The sequence below is a fragment of the Phalangium opilio genome, unplaced genomic scaffold, assembly GCF_054372755.1.
Source record: "Phalangium opilio isolate 3A_F unplaced genomic scaffold, DU_Popi_V2 ptg000003l_1, whole genome shotgun sequence".
In the NCBI taxonomy this organism is placed as follows: Eukaryota; Metazoa; Arthropoda; class Arachnida; order Opiliones; family Phalangiidae; genus Phalangium; species Phalangium opilio.
Window position 1 is genome coordinate 11,173,174 of NW_028324145.1, and position 22,039 is coordinate 11,195,212.

General features: G+C 39.7%; 1 protein-coding gene across 5 annotated transcripts in view; it reads right to left on the reverse strand.

The window, feature by feature from the left end:
* LOC149717826 (uncharacterized) overlaps window positions 1-22,039 on the reverse strand; it is a 170,521-nt gene that overhangs the window by 69,129 nt on the left and 79,353 nt on the right. For all 5 annotated transcript variants that reach the window (XM_089840771.1, XM_089840774.1, XM_089840775.1 and 2 more), the window contains one exon: window positions 17,844-18,063. In XM_089840771.1, the coding sequence (XP_089696897.1) occupies window positions 17,844-18,063 (220 nt within the window). The remainder of the gene's footprint in view (window positions 1-17,843; window positions 18,064-22,039) is intronic.

Genomic DNA, 22,039 nt, shown 5'->3' on the forward strand with positions numbered 1-22,039 from the left:
AATGATTAGTCCCTATTAACGTCTCGTTGAGGGAGGAGAAAAAAACAAAGGGGTGGTGTATATACTTCTCTAAGTGATTTCGCGCGTGCTACCGCGGATAAAAGCCATTTCGTGTAGCGTTGAATATTATATTAGCCAGTGCCCCCTAGACTTCTTTTCTCACCACACTTTCCAACTATAACAACAATGCAATCAATGGTTAGTTACTATTTCTTCATCGCACCAAAGTTAACGAGAGGCAGGGTCTAACTTTTGTTTAATTTACTTCGGTTCGCACGAGCGATGGCCATTTTTGGCTACCTCGTAAATTGGTTTCGCAAATATTTTGTACGTATGTCACAATTTGTTTAAAGAGCCAACGAGCATTAATTCGAAAACCAGCCAGAGAAACTCTCTCTGTGTGTCTCTCTCTAGCTCGCTCTATTCCGGAGTGGTCGGAATTATAAATGGAAAACTTGTATATCTTCTCCACCACCCTTCCTTCCTTCCTTGGGTACTCAACAATGTATATATATATATATTTAAAAGGGTCCAAAGGGTTTAGCGTAATTTGGGGAAAACGTCGTAATTTAGCAAAACTAACGTACCGTTAAATCCTTTTATTTCCCTAATCAAAAATCACCTCGTCCCTAAATATACTTAAGTCTCCTAATCTAAACTTTAAATATTTATCATTTATAACGAAGTTTCGCGACTAAATATCTGCAGAAGCTATAGTTCATTAACACGTTCTGTGTATTTTTATATATATAAAAAAGATACAGTTCTCTTAAACGTAATGGCATCTAGCATAATATAGTCCCTATTCCCAATATGACCCGTTTAGATAGCACCCGTATCGGAAAAGAGAGTAAGAGAAAAAAAACGATAACCGGGGCAATTTCAACGTTTACCCATTCTAGTTGCAACGTACGATACACATACACAACAACCCGAAACAGCGATAACCTAAATTTGGATTTTGGTGGAGACCCCTTTTCTTTAGAATTTTCTAGGCACATTCAGACCCTGCAGTACGGTTCCTTGATAGGGTTATAAGCAGTCCCGGCACGTTGCCAGCTACGACCCGCTATTGGCCCCGCAGCCCTAGAGGACACTTGACCGCGGACAAGACTACCCTTGGACGAGGGAATCGACACCGAGTAGAAAGTTCATCGACAACAAAATTCGAATAATTTATCTTTGCAACGGGATGATGAGCAAATAACTTCAAACGTAGAAACTACTTGTACATATCGAAAGTGTGTCGATCCCCTCGTTCGTATAGTGTCCCTCCTCCCCCCATTCATAGACGGCATTTGATAGGGTTCACCTCTTGCCATTCCCCTACTTACTGCCATTCTATATATATATTAACGATAGAGGGAACAGAGCGAGCGATACCACTCTGGAGAACAGAATAGAACTGAGAGGCTATTTGGACATAACGACCTTTCGGTGCTAAAGAAAAACACAGGAAAGAACCTAGATATATATAAACATAGGAACGAACGACTAACTATTCCTAATCTTAAAGGTGTTTATCGTCCACTATTGCTGAGATGTTGACGGCATTTATATTTAGTGTGCCATAAGAAGCGTCAAAGGATGATAGGAGAAAAGACTGATAATCAGAATACAGTTGGATCACGCGCGCACTAGATGATATTTATGGTGCCTTACTCTCCATTATTTCTATTTGTCTTTGAGAGAACTTGAATGGTACATGGAGATCAGTACCAACATCTTCAGAAAATTCCCATCCCGAACTTGATCCTTTTTTCCAACGCGTTACAATCACGACTACACATAAACATCTTCATCAACTACAGCCCAAAAACATTTTTACATTCCTCCTTTTCCCACACACTTCTTGCGCTTCAAAATTGGTTGTTGGGTAGTAGTACGCACTACCAATACCACCAGCCTTTAGATACGTTTCGTTTCTTCCAGTCTATCGATCTGGAAAAGGAGAGAGCGAGAGAGAGAGAGAGGGTTGCCAAAAATCAAGAAGAATCCCTAATTCCACACAAAAAAGAAAGAAAATAGCTAAAAGAAAAAAATGGCGAGCAAAGAGAAAAGAAACACGCGAGCGTAATAAAAAACTTTTATTCCTTCCTTTTTTGGGATCACGAAAAAAAAAGGAAAAAGAAGAATCTCGAACATACTGCCTCATTTTTCATAGTCCTGGTACCAAAAGGGGGTGGCAGGCTAGTTGTAGTAGTAGTAGCTAAAGAGATGTGAAGTCCCGTGCAAGAACAGAAGAAAGAAAATGGCATTAACGATAACCGATGATCGAAGACCAGTTTTCTTTTTTTTTTCACTTGGATTCGGATACTAGCCTAATACAGAGTCATTTCCCTTTTTCAGAGACAATGTTATACAAGAAAGAAAGAGAGAGACTTAATTATATTCCAAAGTAACTACACGAAAGACACGACGACAAGATGAGAGAGAGAAAGTAGTAGTAGTCGTATTTGGGCTGACTGACCCCTGCCCAATCGATGCATTGACCCTCATTGGTTTTAGTTTTATACTTCAAGAAAGTATCGGCGGAGTAATTTAACTTCTATAAAAAATAATGTTATAATTTACGAACGCCTGTGAAAATGTTTTCACTGCCGAGGTTTAGCGTTTAGGGTAAAGACAGCATACAGGGGTTTTTCATCCCATGTATTTTCTACCAGCCCCTGTAGAAATGTTTATCACGTCGCACACCAGTGTTCCAGGAGAAGCTTACATTCAGGATGACTCTCCTTTTAAAATGTTTTTTTTTTTAAATTATCAACCACAATTGCTATAATAACAGAGTTAAACTAATCACATCATAACGTTTATATTACGTAACAAAAGGCTATAATAAAGACACGCTTAACGCAATAGCGATTACGGATATCTCATAGAGACTGGTGTAATAATAGTCATAATAACCGTAATAATAATGGCCGAGACGGAAATAATAAGAATCAGTGAGAATGTTTATCTAAAAGGGGGAAAAATAGGTCTTTACTCTTTAGAGAGGTCGAGAAAATGGAATAACATCCTCCCTATTCTTTTCACTCAGTATGTAGGGATGATAGTTTCGCCAAATCGGAGCGGCAAATCCGTAAAAAGCCCCATTTCGCTGGTCATTTATACCACGGCCATAGTAGAAATGGGGGCAACGTCAAGCGGGAATCCGGTCAAAACTGGATATCTTTATCTAGGAGGGTCCCGATCTAATCTCGATACCCGGTCACGTAATATTTTTGATTGCGCCATGAGCGTCAAGAAAAACCTTTCATAAATGGCTCCCTTCATTGGTTCGACGGTGACAAGGTTAACGGAATATTAAAGGGCAGGTTAAACGCTAGTCAGTCACTAATAAAGATTTTTCCAAAGCAGTTTGCAGGATTAAAGAAAACCAGGACGAATGTTGAAGATAACTAACAATATTTTGTCAAACTTTCACAATACAATTTGATACGAGTCAACTTCCAAATTGCATTCTTCTAACCTTGGATGTGACATAGCGGGTTATGTTAGGCCTATTTTAGTCCATTGTGCCGATAAAGACGGACGGACGGACGGGAGAATGGAATGACCCCTAAAACCCAAAGAAAACACCCCGTAGAAGATATTTCGGAGGTGGGGTCCGTTGAGCTAGAAAGTGTGGCCTAACTGACGTATAAATCACGTGATGATCCGAGCGGGTACAATATTCTATTTGGTATAGTATATACTACTAGTACCACCGTACCACTACCGCGTCGAAGAATAAGAAGCGAGAAAACCCGGACGCGCTGGTAGCTAGTGGTTCGACGTGTGCCAAGACCTACGTGACGCTAATACTAAACTACGAATTTTAGTGTAAGTTCCGTATAGTATGTGTATGTGCATGTGAAGGTCTGGCCAGGCCGGGCTCGCTTTATAAGGCACGATCGTATCGAAAGATAACCAAAGCGAAAGAAGCACTGGAGGAACCAATCGATAGACATACACGGAGTCCAAAACGTCGGAAAAATATCTTTGGTTTGCTGCGTGACTCCGGTACTTACATTAAAGTTTTATAATAAATAATATTTTGAAGAAAAAACGTAGTTTGGTTTAGAAAATCTACAGGAAACTTGCGCAAATTAATTTCGCGTAGTGTAAAACAGCCCATAAGAGTAGCCCATAATGCAATACCTAGTTTCTCCGTCAAAATTCAGAGCGCCCAATTTCTACGTACAATTTAATTCCATCCTCGAAGCGAATTACCTGAGACGAAAATTGCCTTCCTTTCTCTTCCCCTATTTTCCCATAACGTCCTACACGGTCTCCCAGGTAAAGCGCCCTCGTATCCATTGGAGAAAAGGCGGGAAAAGGTTATATAGGGGTCGCGGGAAGATAAGCCGCGAGAAAAGATAGAATTGTAGCGAAGCAAATAGGGAAAAGGGGTGCCCGGGTCCAATTGGTTAATCCTCTTTTACGCCTGGCCGACGCCGTTTGATTGGTTTTCGTGCACGCAGAGTCTAAAATGAGTTGGAATTTAAACAGGGAAAGTTCCCCCCCTTTACCCATCCCCGGTTAAATCCAGTTACATTCGGCAGAAACCAAGTTGAACTATTCGACTATAAATGGTTCTACGCTGCCATCCATTCATTTGGAGCCCAACATTTCTCTCCCCGTACCTTTGGAATAATTACAGTGTAATTTTGATCTTCACGCTCACGATTTAACATGAAAGAGGAGAGCGAATTAATAGCGAGTAATCCCGAACAATGGTGTAGGTGATTTAAAATCATGTTTTCAAATGGTAATCCGTGAACCAAATTTGATTATTATTAGTGTTGAGGGTTTCTTGACCCACAAACTGCACGAGAAGCGTTCGCGCCCTTTTAAGGTCGATTATACAATACTTGGAAGTGTTTCTTTTTCTTTTTTCGTTATAAAGGTGAATCGGAAATGATTCGAGGAAGTCCTTAGGGTCCCTTGATAACTTTAATGGCCGGAAACTTCTTGAAAGGAAATTGCGGCGGTGCCCAACACTTTCTTTCCCAAAAGCAGTACTGGACAATTTTTCTATTTTTCCTCTTCAAAGACTAACTTCCCTTGAACCCATCCCAAAAAGGATAAATAAATTTTGCAAGGGTCAGTGGCCATTTTTATCAACACGACATAATCGTGCGCAATCAATTTTTCAACGTTATAAGGTGTTATACGGATACTTGATTTAATCACTAGGCCTAAATATTTTATATTCTAAAAGAAAGAAAAAAAATACTTTCAAGTTTAAAGTATATATAAATATTTGATGTTTTAGCTAGCCTTTCTACGTATCATAAATACGCACTTTTACCTCTTTGGCATTCGGTTTGCGTCCACTTCAACGCCTTGGGGGATATAAATTTCAAAGAGCGGTTAGGGTAAAATATCTTTTTCGTTTATTCATCCCTTCCCCACAACTCTGGCTTCTCTTCCCTACACTCTTTTATTTATAAAATAGGCAACAAGGTGTTTCCAAGGCATTTGTAAATCATAAATATTCCCCCAGACTATACACACGAAAAGAAAAGAGATACCACCTACGTTATAGAAGAATATTTAAATCTATAATATCTGCCTTTCCTTCTTCTTCTAAACTTTACCTAACCTTAGCCTATAAACATATCCGATCCTCTCGTGAATATAAGTTACGCTTCTCGCGATCTATTCTTGATAAGAAACGCCATAGATGATATAAATTAAATAGAAGTAATCAAAAGATAACATTGAAGGAAAGACGGATGATCTTTATACATATATTATAACTTCAAAGAGTTAATCTACTTCGGAAAAGAGCTAGTGGATATTCTTTTCCTTGAAAAAGAAAAGGAGTTGAGAGAGAAGCTAGGCTCAATGTTATAGGCTTATAAACTGGCTCGGTCATAACTGGGCCCCGAGAGTGGGCCAAAACGAAGGCTGAAGTATAGGCTTAGCTAGAAGAGAAACAGAAAGTTCTACAAGGAGGGTATATTTATATATAGATAGAGAAGTTTCAGCTAGGGAGCCGTATTAAAAAGAGCCTTAGCGTTAGGTCTCTTTTTTGCCTTCCAAGGAGATGGAATAGCCTAGCGAACGGTAAAATATACAATAGAGAGCCTATAAAAATCCAGTATCGCCCCGTTTGGCCGAGAAAAGGGAAGCTTCGCTTTAAACTGCGGCGTAAAGTTTTTACGACTAGACGTACGCGTTTTTGTTGCCGTTTTTTTTCTTCCTTGTTCATCACCGGGGGTCGCCCGTCGCTAGGGGTACCCACAACCCCAATTTGCTTCAACCGTCCAACACCTCAGTTAATTCAGGTTCGCGCCCCACGCTCAATCTTAAATAAATTAAACGAAGGAGATGCAATTTATGGAGCTGAAAACGAAAAGAATCATTTTGCTAGTAGGCCTATATTGAGAAGAAAATGAAGTATAAAATGTTATTAAATATTGTCCAAAGATGGCCTATGGATCACGTGGTACAAGAGTTCAAAGAGCAAACTACGGTTGGTACGATGGGTATAAGAATGAGTGGAAAAGCGTGGGCGTAGAGTGAGAGAAAGAGGAAGAAAAAGAGTTTTTACGGTAGCAGATTAACGTCGTTCTCTTCTCTCTCGGCCTAGGGGAAGGCACCCTTTACATTTTTTATCTCGAGATGATAACGCCATCAAAGGCGGGCGTCCTGGTATTCACGGGGTAACCGGCATTTCCATAAGATTACGCTTTGAACTACGGTCCAATCTCATTTTGGATAAAACCTGTAGTGGCCTGATAAGGAAAGGAATGGCCCGACTATATACGCTCTCTTTCGTTTTCTCGTATAAAAACTGTAGAGCGATTACAGTCTAGGAAAGAGCTAAATATTCCGTAAAAAAACCAATACATCCATACGAAATTTGAGATCTTTCTAAGGTAGCAACGAATAACGAAGGAAAAAAATCCCTTCTCGTTATACTATATCGCCTAAAACGTGTTAACTTAAAGTTATCAAAACCACCGAACTTCTTTTTATCGCTGTGCAAGAAGTAAAGTCGTATTACAACATATCTTTGATAATTTTGGGCTAATATACATTTCTGATAATGTTCCTTTTGGTTGGGGAGGAGAGGAGAGGGGGGCGACTTACAGAAAGGTTGGTTGGGTGACTATCGGATTTATCAAGATCGAGTCAACCCAGTGGCGTTTCGTTGTTTTTTCTACACCTGCCTCTGCACCCTCGTTTGCAGGGTTATATTGAAAAGGGGGTGAAAAATGTTTAGGTTATACGATGCCCATTTCTTTTCTCTCTCTTTCTCTCTTATATAAGATTTTCTCCCCGACTTTATTAGATCTATAAAATATGATTTAAACCTACTATATATATATAAATATTTCGCGATCCCAAACTATTTCTTAGCAGCAAAATCGTAAAAAATACATACGATTTTTCTTTTATATTTCATTCTTTTTTATATTATTTTAGGATTTTTAATATCAAGCCAGCGGTCTTTAAGTTTTAAACTTTATCCCCAAGGGGCCAAGGGAGAGGTAAGATATGTGGCACGTGCGATCTCGTAAATATTTTAGAATTTATTGTTGAAAACACGAAAATTTCACCACATTATTATTCTATATTCATTTCAGAATGTATTAAATTCTATAATATTTGAAAATGAAACAACCTTTTATGCTTTTAAAATTTAAGCCAGTCTAGGATTTTGTCTAGAAAGTGTTAATATTTTAGGCATATACCCTAGCAGCCGAAGTTTTTTTGAAAAAACTCGAATGTTTTCAAAAATAAGATTACATTACCAGCAGGCAGGGGCCGAGTTTGAAAATGGGATTGGTGCTGCTGTACATAAAAAGCCTATATAAGGAAAACGAGCCTAGTATTTTCGCTTTTTCGCTTGGCTGGTGGTGATGGGTTTTTTAGCCAAGCCGGTCTTGTACGATGGCGCATGCAGCAGTACCGAGTGTATATGGGTGTATGAAGTTTAGCGAACCCTCTAATGGCTTTCTTCGAAGTTTACATTTCCATACTTTAGAACCTCTCGCAACCGCAGCTGCTTCCGGAAGGCAAAAGGAAAGAGAAAAAAAAGGAGCTACTTGACCTTCTTACTTCTCGACTAAGGCTTTAACAAAAGCGAGAGAGCGAAAAAAGGCTTAACGTCTTAGGCTTAGGGGTACACCGTAAGAGGCTAAGAAAACTATGGTCCGCGGTGCAATATTTTGGCAGCGACGCGACCTAACGCCTTTCAATAAGTTTCCCATGACGCCCGGGTCAATTGGATATTGCTCGAGGTGTATATGAAACATCTTTATTAGGTATATGACAGTTTTTGTGCTTAAAGGGTATCGCCAGCCTGTCAAGATGGAAAGCGTGGGTTTACTGAGAGCAAAGAAAAGACAATATTCAATATTCAACTGGATAAACTTCCTCTTTAAAGTAAAGTTAAAATATAACAGTACCCCTAAGTTCGGCTTTCCGCCGAACACCGAAGTGTAGCCCTTGAAACACCCATACAGGCGCCAAATACTGAATGATGGCAACTTCTTTTTACATTTTCATCCGTAACACGCAAACAATTCCCCACAAATAACAGAATTTATGGTATTGATAACGTGAGGCATTGATAACATGACCCATCTATCCCAGTTATTTCCAGTATGAAATATAACCCCAAACTCTAAGTTACAGGTACATTTATTTTGATAAATTTCCGAATTCAGCCACCCTTAACATCTTTTCGATCCGGATCAATTCTTATCCAATTTCCAAACGTTTATAAATCGCCATCGTTTCGTAATTAATAAACTTAATAAATTGTCTTTTCCGAAGGATAATTTTTCCTGTCAAAGAAGGCCGCGTAAGCCACCTTGGCCCGATCTAAACAATCGAGAAGGTATCTTTATAAAGATATTGAACGTTACTCCACCGGTTTCCTCCCTGATCACCGAAGGAATGCCCGCCTCCTGGTGTCGGGATTAGGTCCAAGCAGGAATCGACGGTAACTTTATAACCTATCGAGGTCTGATGGAGGGGGACAATGGGTAACGGCCCGTGACCAGCCTTCCCGTAGCCGGGTCAGCGTAACGGACACAATCCATCAAGGTCAAATGAGGGGGTCATTTAAGGTGTCCATTTTTGGTCCCCCGTGACCACTATGGACCCAACCGACCAACCGTTAGTCGCCAAGTCAAGAAAACACGAGAGAGAGAGAGCGAGTCCGTTTTCTCAGTACTGTATTGTCAATTGGAAAGTTTTGTCCATTACTAAAGTTTCTTCTTTTTTTTTTGCGAGTGTGTGTTTTGGGAGTTTCATTTGTTCCTTTTAATCCCAATGGGTTTCATTAGAAACGTACGTATAAAAACAGCGTGTTAGGCAGTGTTTTAAAATAAAGAAATTCATTCCTAAACTATGTATGGTCTATAGGACTAATATATTTCTTCCTCTTAATGGACCTTTTTTGCGCCATTTAGGTACTTGCCTTTGGTTAAATTTAAAATCCCAAATCAATTAAGCGAGATTAACGTAGATGTAAACGAGGTATCTCTATAGCACGCGCTGGATTGGGGATTAAAAATGGGATGCGGAAAACTTCAAAGACCGAGTTACTTTTTAAGCTATGCCGAAGGAAATTAGAGAAGGAGCGAATTTTTAAGTACAATTCTTAATTGTGATTTAAAGCCGAAAGGTGGGTAAAAATAATTCCCTTTCTTTCATTTTACCTCCAAATTTAGCGTCAAAGGAACATTTTTCTTCGCTAATTGCGCTTCTCTCTTCTTCCCCCATCCGTTTTTCAGTACAATTTTCAATTTAAACTTTCTCGAAAAACAATTCTTCGTCTAATAATATATTTTTTTTTCTTTCTTTTACTTTGAAACTCGACACCGTCGGGTATTTCCTTCTTCGTTTTGGCTTTTCAGATAGAGTATTTCAGCGCTAGACTAGAGCTAGTTCCGTAACAGCCATAAGTAAATTTTACCGAAAGAAAAGCATTATACGGGACGCGTTGGATCCTAAAAATGGTCCATGGATAGGGGATAAGGGTAAACCCCTTGACGTTTTTCGCGATCTGTCCGGTGACAGTTGGCCTTAATAAACGGACACAAAACCCTCCCGGAGATACACCAAAAATAAGAGAGAAACTGAAAAAAAACCCCAGAAGTTTCGAAGCTGCGGCTATACGTGGAGGAATTAACTTTGGATACGCCATTTACCATCAACCAAATCTCTGTTGATGAAATAATCCTAATGAGACTTAAGTAGCCTTCCAGTGCAAAAAAAAAACCCGACTTCATTTCCGCGTTTCCGGAATTTGCGCAAACGTTAACATTGCAAAATAATCTCGCGCTTATCGTCTTGCCAAGTTTAGGCCTACTATGAGAAATTTTGCAAATCATGCTACTTGAAATGGAACTTTCAAATTTCAACTGAACCAAAGAAACAGAGCGGATAAATAGGCTATAATATATTCCCTGCGTTGTTACACGCGGGTTATTTTGTCCAAGACGGCAATAATCCTCCTGAAGTAAGAAGTAAGAAGCTAAAAAAAAAGAAGAGAAGCTTGGGAGGTTGGGGTTGAGTCGATGCCGAGTTAAGGAAGAGAAGGTCGGGTTGTATCATGGCCGACAAGGGACGTTTTCTACGCCGTTAAAAATGGCACTCCTGGGACCATGGAGCGCATGCAGCTATACCGAGTCTCTTCCTTATGGGGGAGGCCGAACTTTGTTTGGCTCAATCGTTCTCGCTTTTTTCTTCAATTTTTCTAGCTCCTAGCTTCTTTTCTCTCTTCTTCCTTCCTCCTTCCACTTTACTCTCTCTCTCTATCTCTCCTTTGGCCGGGGCTATATAACTCCCTCTTTGGCGTCTCTGGGAGTTTTCTACGACGTGATGACGTTATTATTTGAAACGTCGATTCGGGCCCGCGTTGGCCGGGCCTTCTTTTTTTACGACCGGGGAAGCTTTCTTTTTATCGAATAAAAATATCATCGAAACGCTTTAGGATTCTCTACTCCCTTTATTCTTTATATCTACTATCTATCTATAGAGATCTCTCTCTCTCTCTTCGCTCTCGCTCTTCTTTCCATCATTCTCAAGTTATTCGTGTTTGATTAACGATTGGAGGGGAAAGCTACTCTAAGATGAATCGTGAAAACCAAGTGCACCCGAACATTTTTATTTGACTTTATCGACGTACCCTTATCTACGTATATGCCATTTCTACGTGTTAAGTAGAGTTTTCTTATAAAACAATTTCCAAAGAGGACATTCCATTATGGGTGAAGGTTAAAGCTACAAATGAATTGAAAATAGGACAGTCAGAAAGATATGGAATACTGCTATGGTTTAGTGGCCTTGTCCCCTAGTTACCACAATAAATAAATAAATAAATAAATAAATAAATAAATAAATAAATAAATAAATAAATAAATAAATAAAATAACTCTAAGGAAACACAAATTACAAGAAATTGAATCAGGAAAAGCCCGAGGGGGTAGATGCCCTGGATCTCTGTGTACACCTGAGTTCAAAAGAGTTCAGCTTTGACAGTGCATTGAGTCCAAAGCCTTCGGAACTCAAAGTTCAGCTTTGACAGTACATTGAGTTCAAGACATATTGTACACCTGAGTTCTCATGTGTCTACCCCCTCGGAAAAGCCATTCTTAACGATACGAAGCTAATTAAGGAAAGAACATGTACAATAATATTGGATCTCATGATTTACGACACAAACCGCAAAGTAACGGTGGCTTATAGGGGCCAAATCCATGAAAAAATATGGAAACCGACATATTTCCCCAAGCCAAAAAAAACTAAGTTAAATCCGGGGAAAGGCAAAAAAAAAAAACGAAAGGCGGACGGGAAATTTGTAAACTGTCTATATTATAAGCTGGGTGGGCAGAGACCCAAGTATAGCGTTAGATCCAGAGGCGGAACCAAGAAGCAGATAGCGAGAGCTGCAATAGGGGGGGGGGGGAGTCAGAGGAAATAATCTTTTTCGATACAAGATCTATAAATCCATATCAAGCAAAGAAGACCGTGGACTAAAGGTTCACGCGTGGTTCAATTCAATGTTAGCCTAAGGTTGTTTTTTTTTTTCGAATATTTGCATACTAATGTAAACAAATTAAAACCCATAGTTCTTTATCAACGATTAAAACTAATAGCAACACCCTTAGGCATGGCGTCGTCACGAAAACAGAAATTCCGTCAGTTATTTACTCCATGGAGGTAGTCTGTCGGAAGGTTGTACAGCGTGGTAAAATAGTTAGGGTTCCATATTGGTAGGGCGTGTCTTACATGAATAAGCGGCAAATAAATGCCTTCACCCCTATAGCTCCTTGCTCTTATTCCCCTAAACCCCGATCAATATCACTCTAACAATTGACTGAAACCATAAGCCAAGAGCCCCTATTTTAAAGCGCGTTGAAAAATAAACGTCCCCTTCATTGCAACGTGGTTTGACGTTAGATTGAATAAAGGTATACGGTGGCCTGTCCCCTGTTGCCTTCACACCTCAATAGTCCGTTCCACCCAAAATTGATCGGGACACGCAAAAAAACATCAATAACCGTAGCGGGCACTTTTTTCTCCTACTTCTCTACAAGTACACCCGTTTTTTTTGGGAGGACTCCGAACATCTCTGGCTGGAAAAATTCCTCACAGGGGTAAGAGAGAGAGAGAGAGAGAAAGAGAGAGAAAAAAGTCCCTTTCTATAGCTACAGGGAAATAAGGGTGAGTCGTGGTGGTGGTGAACCCCGATCTGGTATCGACTCTTATTCGCCAGGGACAGGCAAAGAAATTCTGAAACAATTTAGGCATACATACCCGCTATTAAACCACCTCCCCTCTAAAATAGGCTCTATTAAAATTCCGACGACCAAAATATTTAATTGAATTCAGCTCGCCTATAAAGACCCCCGAGCTATTGATTTTTTTCAGCATCAAATTCTATCAGAGTTATTGAATTTGAAGAAATGCCACAGAGGTTCGTTCGTTGGTTGATGGAAATCATTTGGCCTTTGACACGAGAAACTTTCTAAGGGTAACCAATTTTCGTCAACTGGTTATAGTCCATCTCTATGGAATACAGCTTTTGGAGTATTTTCAATACCCGAATGGTATAGCCTAAAGTTGACCCGGCTTTAAAAGGCAAACATTCAAAAGATATAAAATGCTTTACGTTGTAAACTTTGGAAAATGCAAAAACCAGGTAACTTTGTACGGGTACGGTCTGGGACTTAACACGTTTCGGTTTCATTATATCGACCCTAGCTGCATGCATACCTTGGCGTTGCAGCGTATATACTAAAAGTTTTTATATATATATAAAAATATGGACTAGCGTATAAAAAGTTTGTAATGGCAAAAGGAATGTAGAAAAAACGTAGAGGCTGCATAAGCACAACAAAAAATTCCCTGGAGCGATGCGACGAAAAATGTACAGGAAAAATGCACATTTAGAGAGTCATATTCTAAAATTTGGTAATGTACTATCAAGTAGTCAAATAAAAAAAGTTCAAAATTAGTTGTTAAAAAATTTTAAAATAAATATTAAAAATTAAATAAACAAAGGAATGCGTATTGCATTTTAAAGAAAACAACCTAATCTTGTTATACAAACTACGAAATATAAACACTTCCGCTTATTCGGGATTTTCAAATTCCCAAGAGTAAAATCTCGAAATTTATTTCAGTTTCGTTTTTTATTAGGAATGAAAAAGAAGAAAAGGTTCTAAAGAGATCCAATTTAAAATTGTGCTTATTTTCTTTATAAACAAAACGGTATCTTCGATCGATATGTTTCTTTTCTTAATCGAGAACCTTCTCCTCTCAGTGCCAAGAGAGAGAGAGAGAGAGAGAGAGAGAGAGAGAGAGAGAGAGAGAGAGAGAGAGAGAGGGGGGGAGAAAAAAAACCTCAAAAGGGTAAACAATGGACACGAGTACATCGAGGGAAAAAAACCGAACCGAAATAAAACAAGGTATATATCGAGATAAATGCGGGTAACGTAACATTTACGAAGGATCAAGGACTATAGACCATTTCGACCAATACGCCATTGCTAGTTCGAGCCATCGCTTCGGTAAGGTTACGCGAGTACTTATTGAAAGCTAAGCCTCGTCCACCTCTCTGACAATCGAGTAAAGTGTTCCTAGCGAGAAATAAGGATGAAGAAAGAGAAAAGATTGGGCATAACACACAATCGAGCTCTTCTCTTAGAGACCCGCAGCGCGGTGCTCTTTAAATCGCCCGATCTGGCCAATAACCGAAAACGTTGGGATCTGTAGCCTGGTCTTTTCTTTCGTTACCGGACGGTAAATAACTAGAGCAACCCTGGATGATTGGGAGCCAGTTTATTTGTGGAACGTGTTTCCCCAAAACGACCCACCCTTAATAGCTCCCCCTCTCTATTTCTTCTATTAAAGAAGGGCCAAACGACGAAACAAGAAGAACAACACCAGTTCAAAACCCCTAGGAGAAAACTAACGGGAGAACATGGGGCTAAAAGAACTTCAAAACCAACAAACCCCAAAACCCTTTCGGGGGCTAAACGAGAAAAAACAAAAAACGGAAAGCGTACAAGCTGGGTCACCTTAACAACGATACCGTCATTCCTTGAGAGATACAATGTTTTATACGGTAAAAAAAAACTAAGCTTAAGCCTACCCTACCCCCCACCATTTCCACCACCCACACAGCAATGGAAAAATTGCTATATCAGCGGATTCCACTTTTACCCCATGAACAACCGCTAAGCCAGGAAGGAAGAAGAAAACGGAACTAAGCCTACAGCGCGATATAAACTCGGTGCCTGGCAACGCGTTCAAAAACACTACACGAACATGTAGAAGGAAAAGCGCAAAGAAAAGATAGCTAGATCCCCAAGAAACCTTTTGTTTTCGACCGAGTAGGGATGTTGGGAAAACGAAGACCCGTTTCGGTACGAGTCACGCGCCAGAACCTTACAGACTTTACGAGGAGATACTTTTCCAAAAAGGATAAAGTCCAGTAGAAGGCAAAGAGGAAACATTTATCGAAATGGTTGGTGGAAGAAAAAGAAGAGGAGGATGGAGGTCCCAATCATTCCGATAATCCCCAACCAATCACGACGCTCATCGCTACGTCACTTGTCTCCCTTTTTGTTTTTCCTCGCGATAGGCCAAAAAGGAGGAACCCTACATGGTAGAATAAAACCAGGCGGAAGGGGCAAAGATAGCCTTCTCCGTCTAACACCCACATCCCTATTTTTATAGCAGTTGAAGAGGAGGATTAAGGGGATAAAGAGACCCTACTCCGCCCAATCTTGGGGCTCCATCGTTGTCAATTCAGACGCGACACCATGCACCGCGTCCGACTCGGGAAGACGCTTAAAATAGGCCTGATTTAGGCCTAGACGGAAAAAAGACTCTGGAATTCTAAGAAGGTTGCGCGTAACAGTATCAAAGTAATTGTCAAATGGTCCGTGTTTGTCAAAAAATGGAGTAGAAATCTGAAATTTCATCTTTTTAAACTACGCCATTCGATGAAGTTAGCTTTGAGCTGTAGTATATTCTCATCGTGAAAAGTAGACGTATTATAGAGCAGGGGCGGAAAATCTAGGCCGATTATAATAGACTTATACATAAGCGTAGGAGATGGGATTAAACAGGGGCGGAAGGGGGGGTCTTCTCGGTTCATTGGTATGCTAGGAACGCGTACAAGCTATACTGGTCTTAGCCGTCTCTCTCTTTGACGCAAAGCGGAAAGGCAGAGCTCTTACGTATCGCGGTTAATTAAAATGAATATGCATGTAGGTTAAAGAACCGATTAAATTTAATAGGCTAATTATAGACCACATAATCCTAATGGTTCATCGCAGCCAAATATTTAAGATATATACTTTCAAAATTTATACGGTATATAAATTTTTCATTTGCTATAGTGGGTGGTTTTTAGTTGATTAACCATTCGTGTTATTTCACGCCAGATATGACGAGTAATTAGATGAACTAATAAAGGAGATTTAATTATTCACTGAAGAACGAAGGTAAAAAATTCCATAAATAAATTTAAGTAAGCGAGCTATTTCCTAAGTTAATTTCTCCAATTATTAAAATATTATTTTTCCGTAGCTTCCCCTTAGTAATATGAATTTTAATACTCTAGGTGATAAATTCTATTTTTTTTAAAGGAAGAAAAATCATTATGATAAACCATGGCCGAGTAAAAAAAAATAAAAATAAAGTTCATTACGAAAAAAAAAAGGCGCCAAAAATTATTCACCATTGAGTTATAATGAGCTAGAAAATTAATCATTCAGTTAAAAAAAATAGCCACTGCGCGGTTTATGCAAAGCTAAAAAACTGATGAAGAAAAAAAGACGGCGGCCAATAAAAAATGAATTTCAGCAAGATGGAAAACGGAAAAAAAGAGTTAAAAAAAGCGTTTAAATTCAGTTTTTTTATCAAGGAATTTTATAAGCGGCGCGTACGTCACTTTGCGAATGCGAAGAATGGGGGATCTAGCTACGGAAGTAGATCAGCCTGAAGCTATCACTTTCTAAAATTAAATATGTAGGAGTATAAGGTACACAGCCTCTGACGTACTGCCATTTCTATTCGGAGGAAATACTATGAAAGCCAGCTTCATATTTATACAAGAGTTCAATTATTCAATAACTTCGTCTTAATCTACTTCGGACAGTATGTGTTGAAGAGTAAGAGAGAAGAAAAAAAGCTTAGAGTTTTTGGAGAAAAAGGATGAAGAGCCAAGGATCAGATTACCAGAATATAAATATAGTCAGATTCAGTCTTACAAAACGCATTAATCATTGAGAATAACAGCTATGCAAATGGAATATTTGTACATTCTAAGGTTGGCTCGAAAAATACTTGAAGAAAATTACAAAAGGCGTGAAATTCTGCTAGAGAAATGGGAGAACGTGAGATTCTATTTTCATGGACCAATGAAAGCAAATTTGGGAATGAGAAAAAAATTTTCTAGGTTTTCTAAGTATTTTCGTGTTTTTTTTTTTTTATCTTTTAAGGATTTGCATTATCACTATCCTTTTAAAAGCCGCGTTTTTCGGAACTTAAGAAAATTTTAAGACATTTTTTCTTTTCTCGACGAGCTTAGAGAGAACTCTAGCGGTTTGGGGAAGGTTAGAAGGAGCTGCTCAGACTGGTATCGATTATAGTGCGGAGCTTATTTCCAGCGCCGCTTTACCTTAAAGCTATAAATCTAGCGGTTACTTGTCGTAGGTCGTTATCTGGTCATTTCTCGACCGCCGACGTAGTGAGATTTAAGTTTTAGTGTCCGATCGGATAAATCAGCTTTAAAAGATACCCTTTGGTCAAGTCAGTAGAGCGTAAAAAGCGGATAAGTGTCGAAGAAAAGTCAATTTATACCTTCGTGATTCGTAATAACCAACAGAAGGGTATTAAAATGGCGCTACGCTGATCAACGCTTTAATTACGTAACACATAGCAGTCTTAAAATGTCTCAATGCATTCCCAACGGACTTTTAAAGTTAAGGCAACACTCGAAACTTTCTTCTATCAGAAATTAAGGTGCTCCGAAACTAATCCATAGGTATATCTTCTTGATCATTAGTAAAGACAAAACCCTTCCTCAAAAGGAGGAATTGCGGAATGGTAGAGCGGGCGGGTGGGGGTGGAAGTACGGTACACGAAGGCGCGGCGGTATCGGCTTAGATTACAATAGAAACGAGTATACATAGGCGAGGTCGAGATGCCTTAATTAAAGCGCCCGGAGCGTTCTAATCGGAACTATAGCCCTAGCTAAACAAATCCTCTCTTCTAACCTTTGCGCAACCCTTTATACCCTAACGGGCAAAGGCTTAAAAGCCAAAATTCCTCTCGGACTTTATTGGGAAGTAAGAAGAGAAGAAGCCTACCTGAGAATGGTGCGGTTTCGGTTGCATCCAGGCTTGAATATTCTGTTCCAAATACTGCTGAGCTTGCTGCGCCACGGGCGTCGGAACTACACCGCCGGAAGTAGTCGTCGACTGCGAAGTCGGCGTTGTACCAGTGGCCACGGCGGTTCCCGTGGCTGGCGAAGCGCTCGAGGAAGGTTTCGACTGTCTGGACGTCATGATGTTACGAGAATTGCCACCGCTATAAGAAAGAAACAAGAGAGACGAGACTTAATTCGACTATTCCAAAAAACTATTAAAATTAAAATCAAAAATATATCGTAAAACCAATTATCTTAAACTAAACTCGGCAGCCAAGTATTATCCTCTTCAAGCGCCACTTCACGAAATAATAACGAAATACGCGTTTCACGTCTCCTATAACGTTAATTCACAATCACCGAGATCAACAAAACAAACCTAAAACCCCTCAGAATTTCGTCGGGTAACAAAGCCAGAATAGGGAGGGGTACAAATGAATAAAACGATAGGAAATCAATGAAGCTATAGATGATTAGTCCCGTTACGTCGCTTATCGGAGTCGGGGAAAAGGTCTCTATGTTCCCCCTATTCTTACTCCCTGACCAAATACCAGAGAAAGAGAACGAGAAGCGTATATACTGCAAGCGGCGGTTACGTACGTACGAAAAAAAGGATTGGAAGTAAATTTGGACGCAATTCCCAAAAGATAAGTCGCCAGGCCACAGCTAGGAAAACTTATTAACGTTGGCGTACGTCGCAACTTGGCAATTATTGGCCAGAGTGTCGTTTCGGCGGGTTTTTTTTTAACGATGTCAGCTTTTAAATCAAGTTTAAGCGCCGATTAAAAACTCGTACGTATAGGAAGTCCGATCCACGATCCCTTGTTTTAACGAGTTTATTTTTCACGGAGCGACCACCAAACACTCGAACCGATAATATTGTAACGGCTTGAGAGTGATTTAAATCAAATACATTGACTCTTCCAAGCGATAAAAGATACTTTTTTATTTTTTGAAATTGGTTTATAGCGGTTTATATTATCTTTATCATCGATTGGACATTTTGTTTTGACTTTTACAACTTCCCACTTCAGTCATTTCCCAGAGAATTCAAGATGCATGGACATAGTCCTACGTATTTGATTATTAGATACTTAGGGTTACTTTTTAAATGGAGATAATATCAACTAGGTGTAAGCTTAAAATCAACTTTAAAACTTTATAAGTCGAACCCTTTTAATACGCCTACTAAGGGATTAAAAATAATAGGGCTTAAACCGCTATAGACGGTTGTCGTTATATAAGTAAAACCATTAATCAGAGTTCGGCTAAAGTATATCGGTTATAATCCGTCTGGAGTTTTTCCCACGCGTTTTTCGGTATTATTTTCTAAATTCATTATTCAGCCGTATAGACCGCATCGTGAAGGTAGGTTTGCGGAAGGCGTTATAGGCCTTGTGTAGGAAGGGGTAAGTATAATGGAGAAAGCTAGGGCTGACTTTAATCATTACGTCAAAAAACGCGTGACGAACACCAGCTTCGGGGTATTATAACACCGAAAGTCCACCGCGAGAAAAAAAAGGGTTCCTTGCATCAACCGAGATAAGAAATTCTCTATATACTGCGCCAACCCACTGTTTAACTTCAAGAAGAACTCCTCATTTTCTGACGCGGCCATAGACTCGGGTTGTTTTATTTTCGAAGACTGTAGATATACCAATTTTTTACTAGAGTAGACATATTTCGCGATGAAAAGAAGCGTAGGTAAGCCGTGCATGGTGATGGTATTCCTAAAATATTTGGGATATATAAGAAGCGTATGGCCTATTTCGGTACAACGTTCGGGCTAGAATCACAGCGCCTTTGTACGAACCAGTCTGCTTAAGTAAGGCAAAAGCGAGACTAGAAGGATGATTGAAATGGTCTAAAATTTTCTTCGCCTAGCGTCTTTCCACGCGATGATATTGGTGGCACGCGCGAGCTTGAAGCGTCTCTTTTGGCGCGAGACCTTTATCAGACTTCTCGCCCGCCTCATTAGTCAGATAGGATGGAAAAGGCGCGTGCCACGGACGTTGAAAAGCTAAGCCTATACCTTTCCCCCTTCACCCTAGCTCTCACGCAGCATCCCGAAGAAGGCGCGGGCCTACAAAAGATCTCCCAGAATCCTCTACAAAATTTCTAGCAGCGTCTTCCTCCCCCGCTCGCGCTGATAGATAGGAACCGCGACGTAAAAGAATTCCGGTACTTAACATTTCTATACCGAAGGACACCCTGCACCCCGAAAGACATCGCGTCCCCGACGTGATCTTAATACTAGTATGGGGTCCTTCTCATCTATAAGCGAGATACCGTCACCCAAAAGTCCCCAGCTCCCACGTGACTTTGGTGCGCTGATAGCAAAAATATTCGATCCAGTTTACTTAAATCGATAAGTTTTCCTTAAAAATGCAGGTTCCAATGATTACCATATTACTAAGACAAGTTAATAAAAATTAACAGTCTAATGTTAATTTGGTTTCTTTATTTTTAATGGAAGAATTCCACGGTTTAAATTTTGATATCCACGTAAAACTCTGGGGTATATCTCTAATTACTAATTTGGGTAAAAACATGCAGGTTGAAAGCTTGAGCTAATGTTATATTATTATAACAACTTTATTTGCCTGGCGTGTGTAAAAATTTCATAATTCCTTGTGGCGAGCTAATTTCGGCTTGGAATCCCTAATTAGACTTGGAAAATATTGCGAGTAACGGAAGAAAATAAAACGGAAGTAAACAATAATGCGGCTTTACTAAATTTGAAGCTTCATGTCATCTCCTACAGTGTAATAGATAACTTCGAGGGAATATATTTCATAAATAATCATAAGGAGAAACTGGTACGCTTCTTAAGAATGAATTTATTGCAAGTAGGTATGTATATACGGTAATAATGTTTGCGGTTTCCCTAAAAGAATAAAAGGAAGTCCTAAAACCTCCCTGGAAACTGAGTTAAATTCTTGTTTTGGCGTCACTTTCATTTGTCAAAGAAGGCGCGCGGAATCGCGCATTGTTTCAGGGGTTTTGGCCGGGGGAGGGTAGGGGTTGGAAGAAGGGGGGAGGGAAAAGGTCATTTCCCATCGGCTGACCTTTGTGTTGCCTGCAGAAAGACGAAGGCCCTCGAGCGGAAAGAATCCCAATCATAACTCACTCTTGGTCCTGGCAATATGCCACTTGCTAAAAGCAAAGAGGAACCAAGGGGAAACGTCCACGAATATAGAGAGCCGCGCGTTTTCATCTTTTTAGGCCTGGCTATTTCTCCTGGGAAATGACCGTTTATACGTAACGCGGTGCGTGTCCGAACTGGTACTAATGCCAAATTTCTGGGTGGACAAAGAACTTTAGGCCAAATAAGGAACGTATACCATTGCCGTAACCCACGAAATTCTCAGGATCTTTAGCTTTAACAAGTTCAAATAGCATCAAAACTCCACTACCCACCACTTCCCAAAATATTACATAATCACTTCGTGTGTCTAAGTTGTCTATTTATTTTTTTAACAGTCTTTGATTCCCGGACCGAAGTGACCGGAGCAAAAAAGAGATGGGTGACCGCTTTGGGGGTGGTGCTATTTAATCGGAAGGTGTATATATATATACACCGATGGCCCGTTTACTTTGCACATTATTTATTCGATATAATGTTGACGGATCACTTCCGCCTGTCACTCCCTATCAAATCTCTTTGTTACTTCCTCAACATTTTTTTAACCTTCGCTTTAGCCTGTGTCAAGTCAATCCCTAACCCTAACCCCCCTCCTCCCACTCCGTAATATTGAATGATAGCCATTTTTTTATTTAAAAGGTACGGGGGGCGGTAGAGGTCACGACACGAAAAATTTAAACAAAAGGTTTTCCTCTAGCTGTTAAGAATATAATAACGCGAGAGAAAACAATACGGGGTTAAATCTGTAGGGGGTGGTAGAGTCACGCTTCGTTAAAATTATTTAAACGGGTTGTGTATGAAGCAATTAAAACTAAACCGATATGAAATTAAAATTATTATTAATTATAATACTCACAATATCAAAATATCCTTTCACGTAAATAAACGAGCGATTGTACTTAAAAATCACGTTACCCTAGGCCCTAGCAGACGTTGACCAAGAGAGAAAAAAAACCGTAAATCAATCTAGGAGCTTAATTCGACTCATTAGA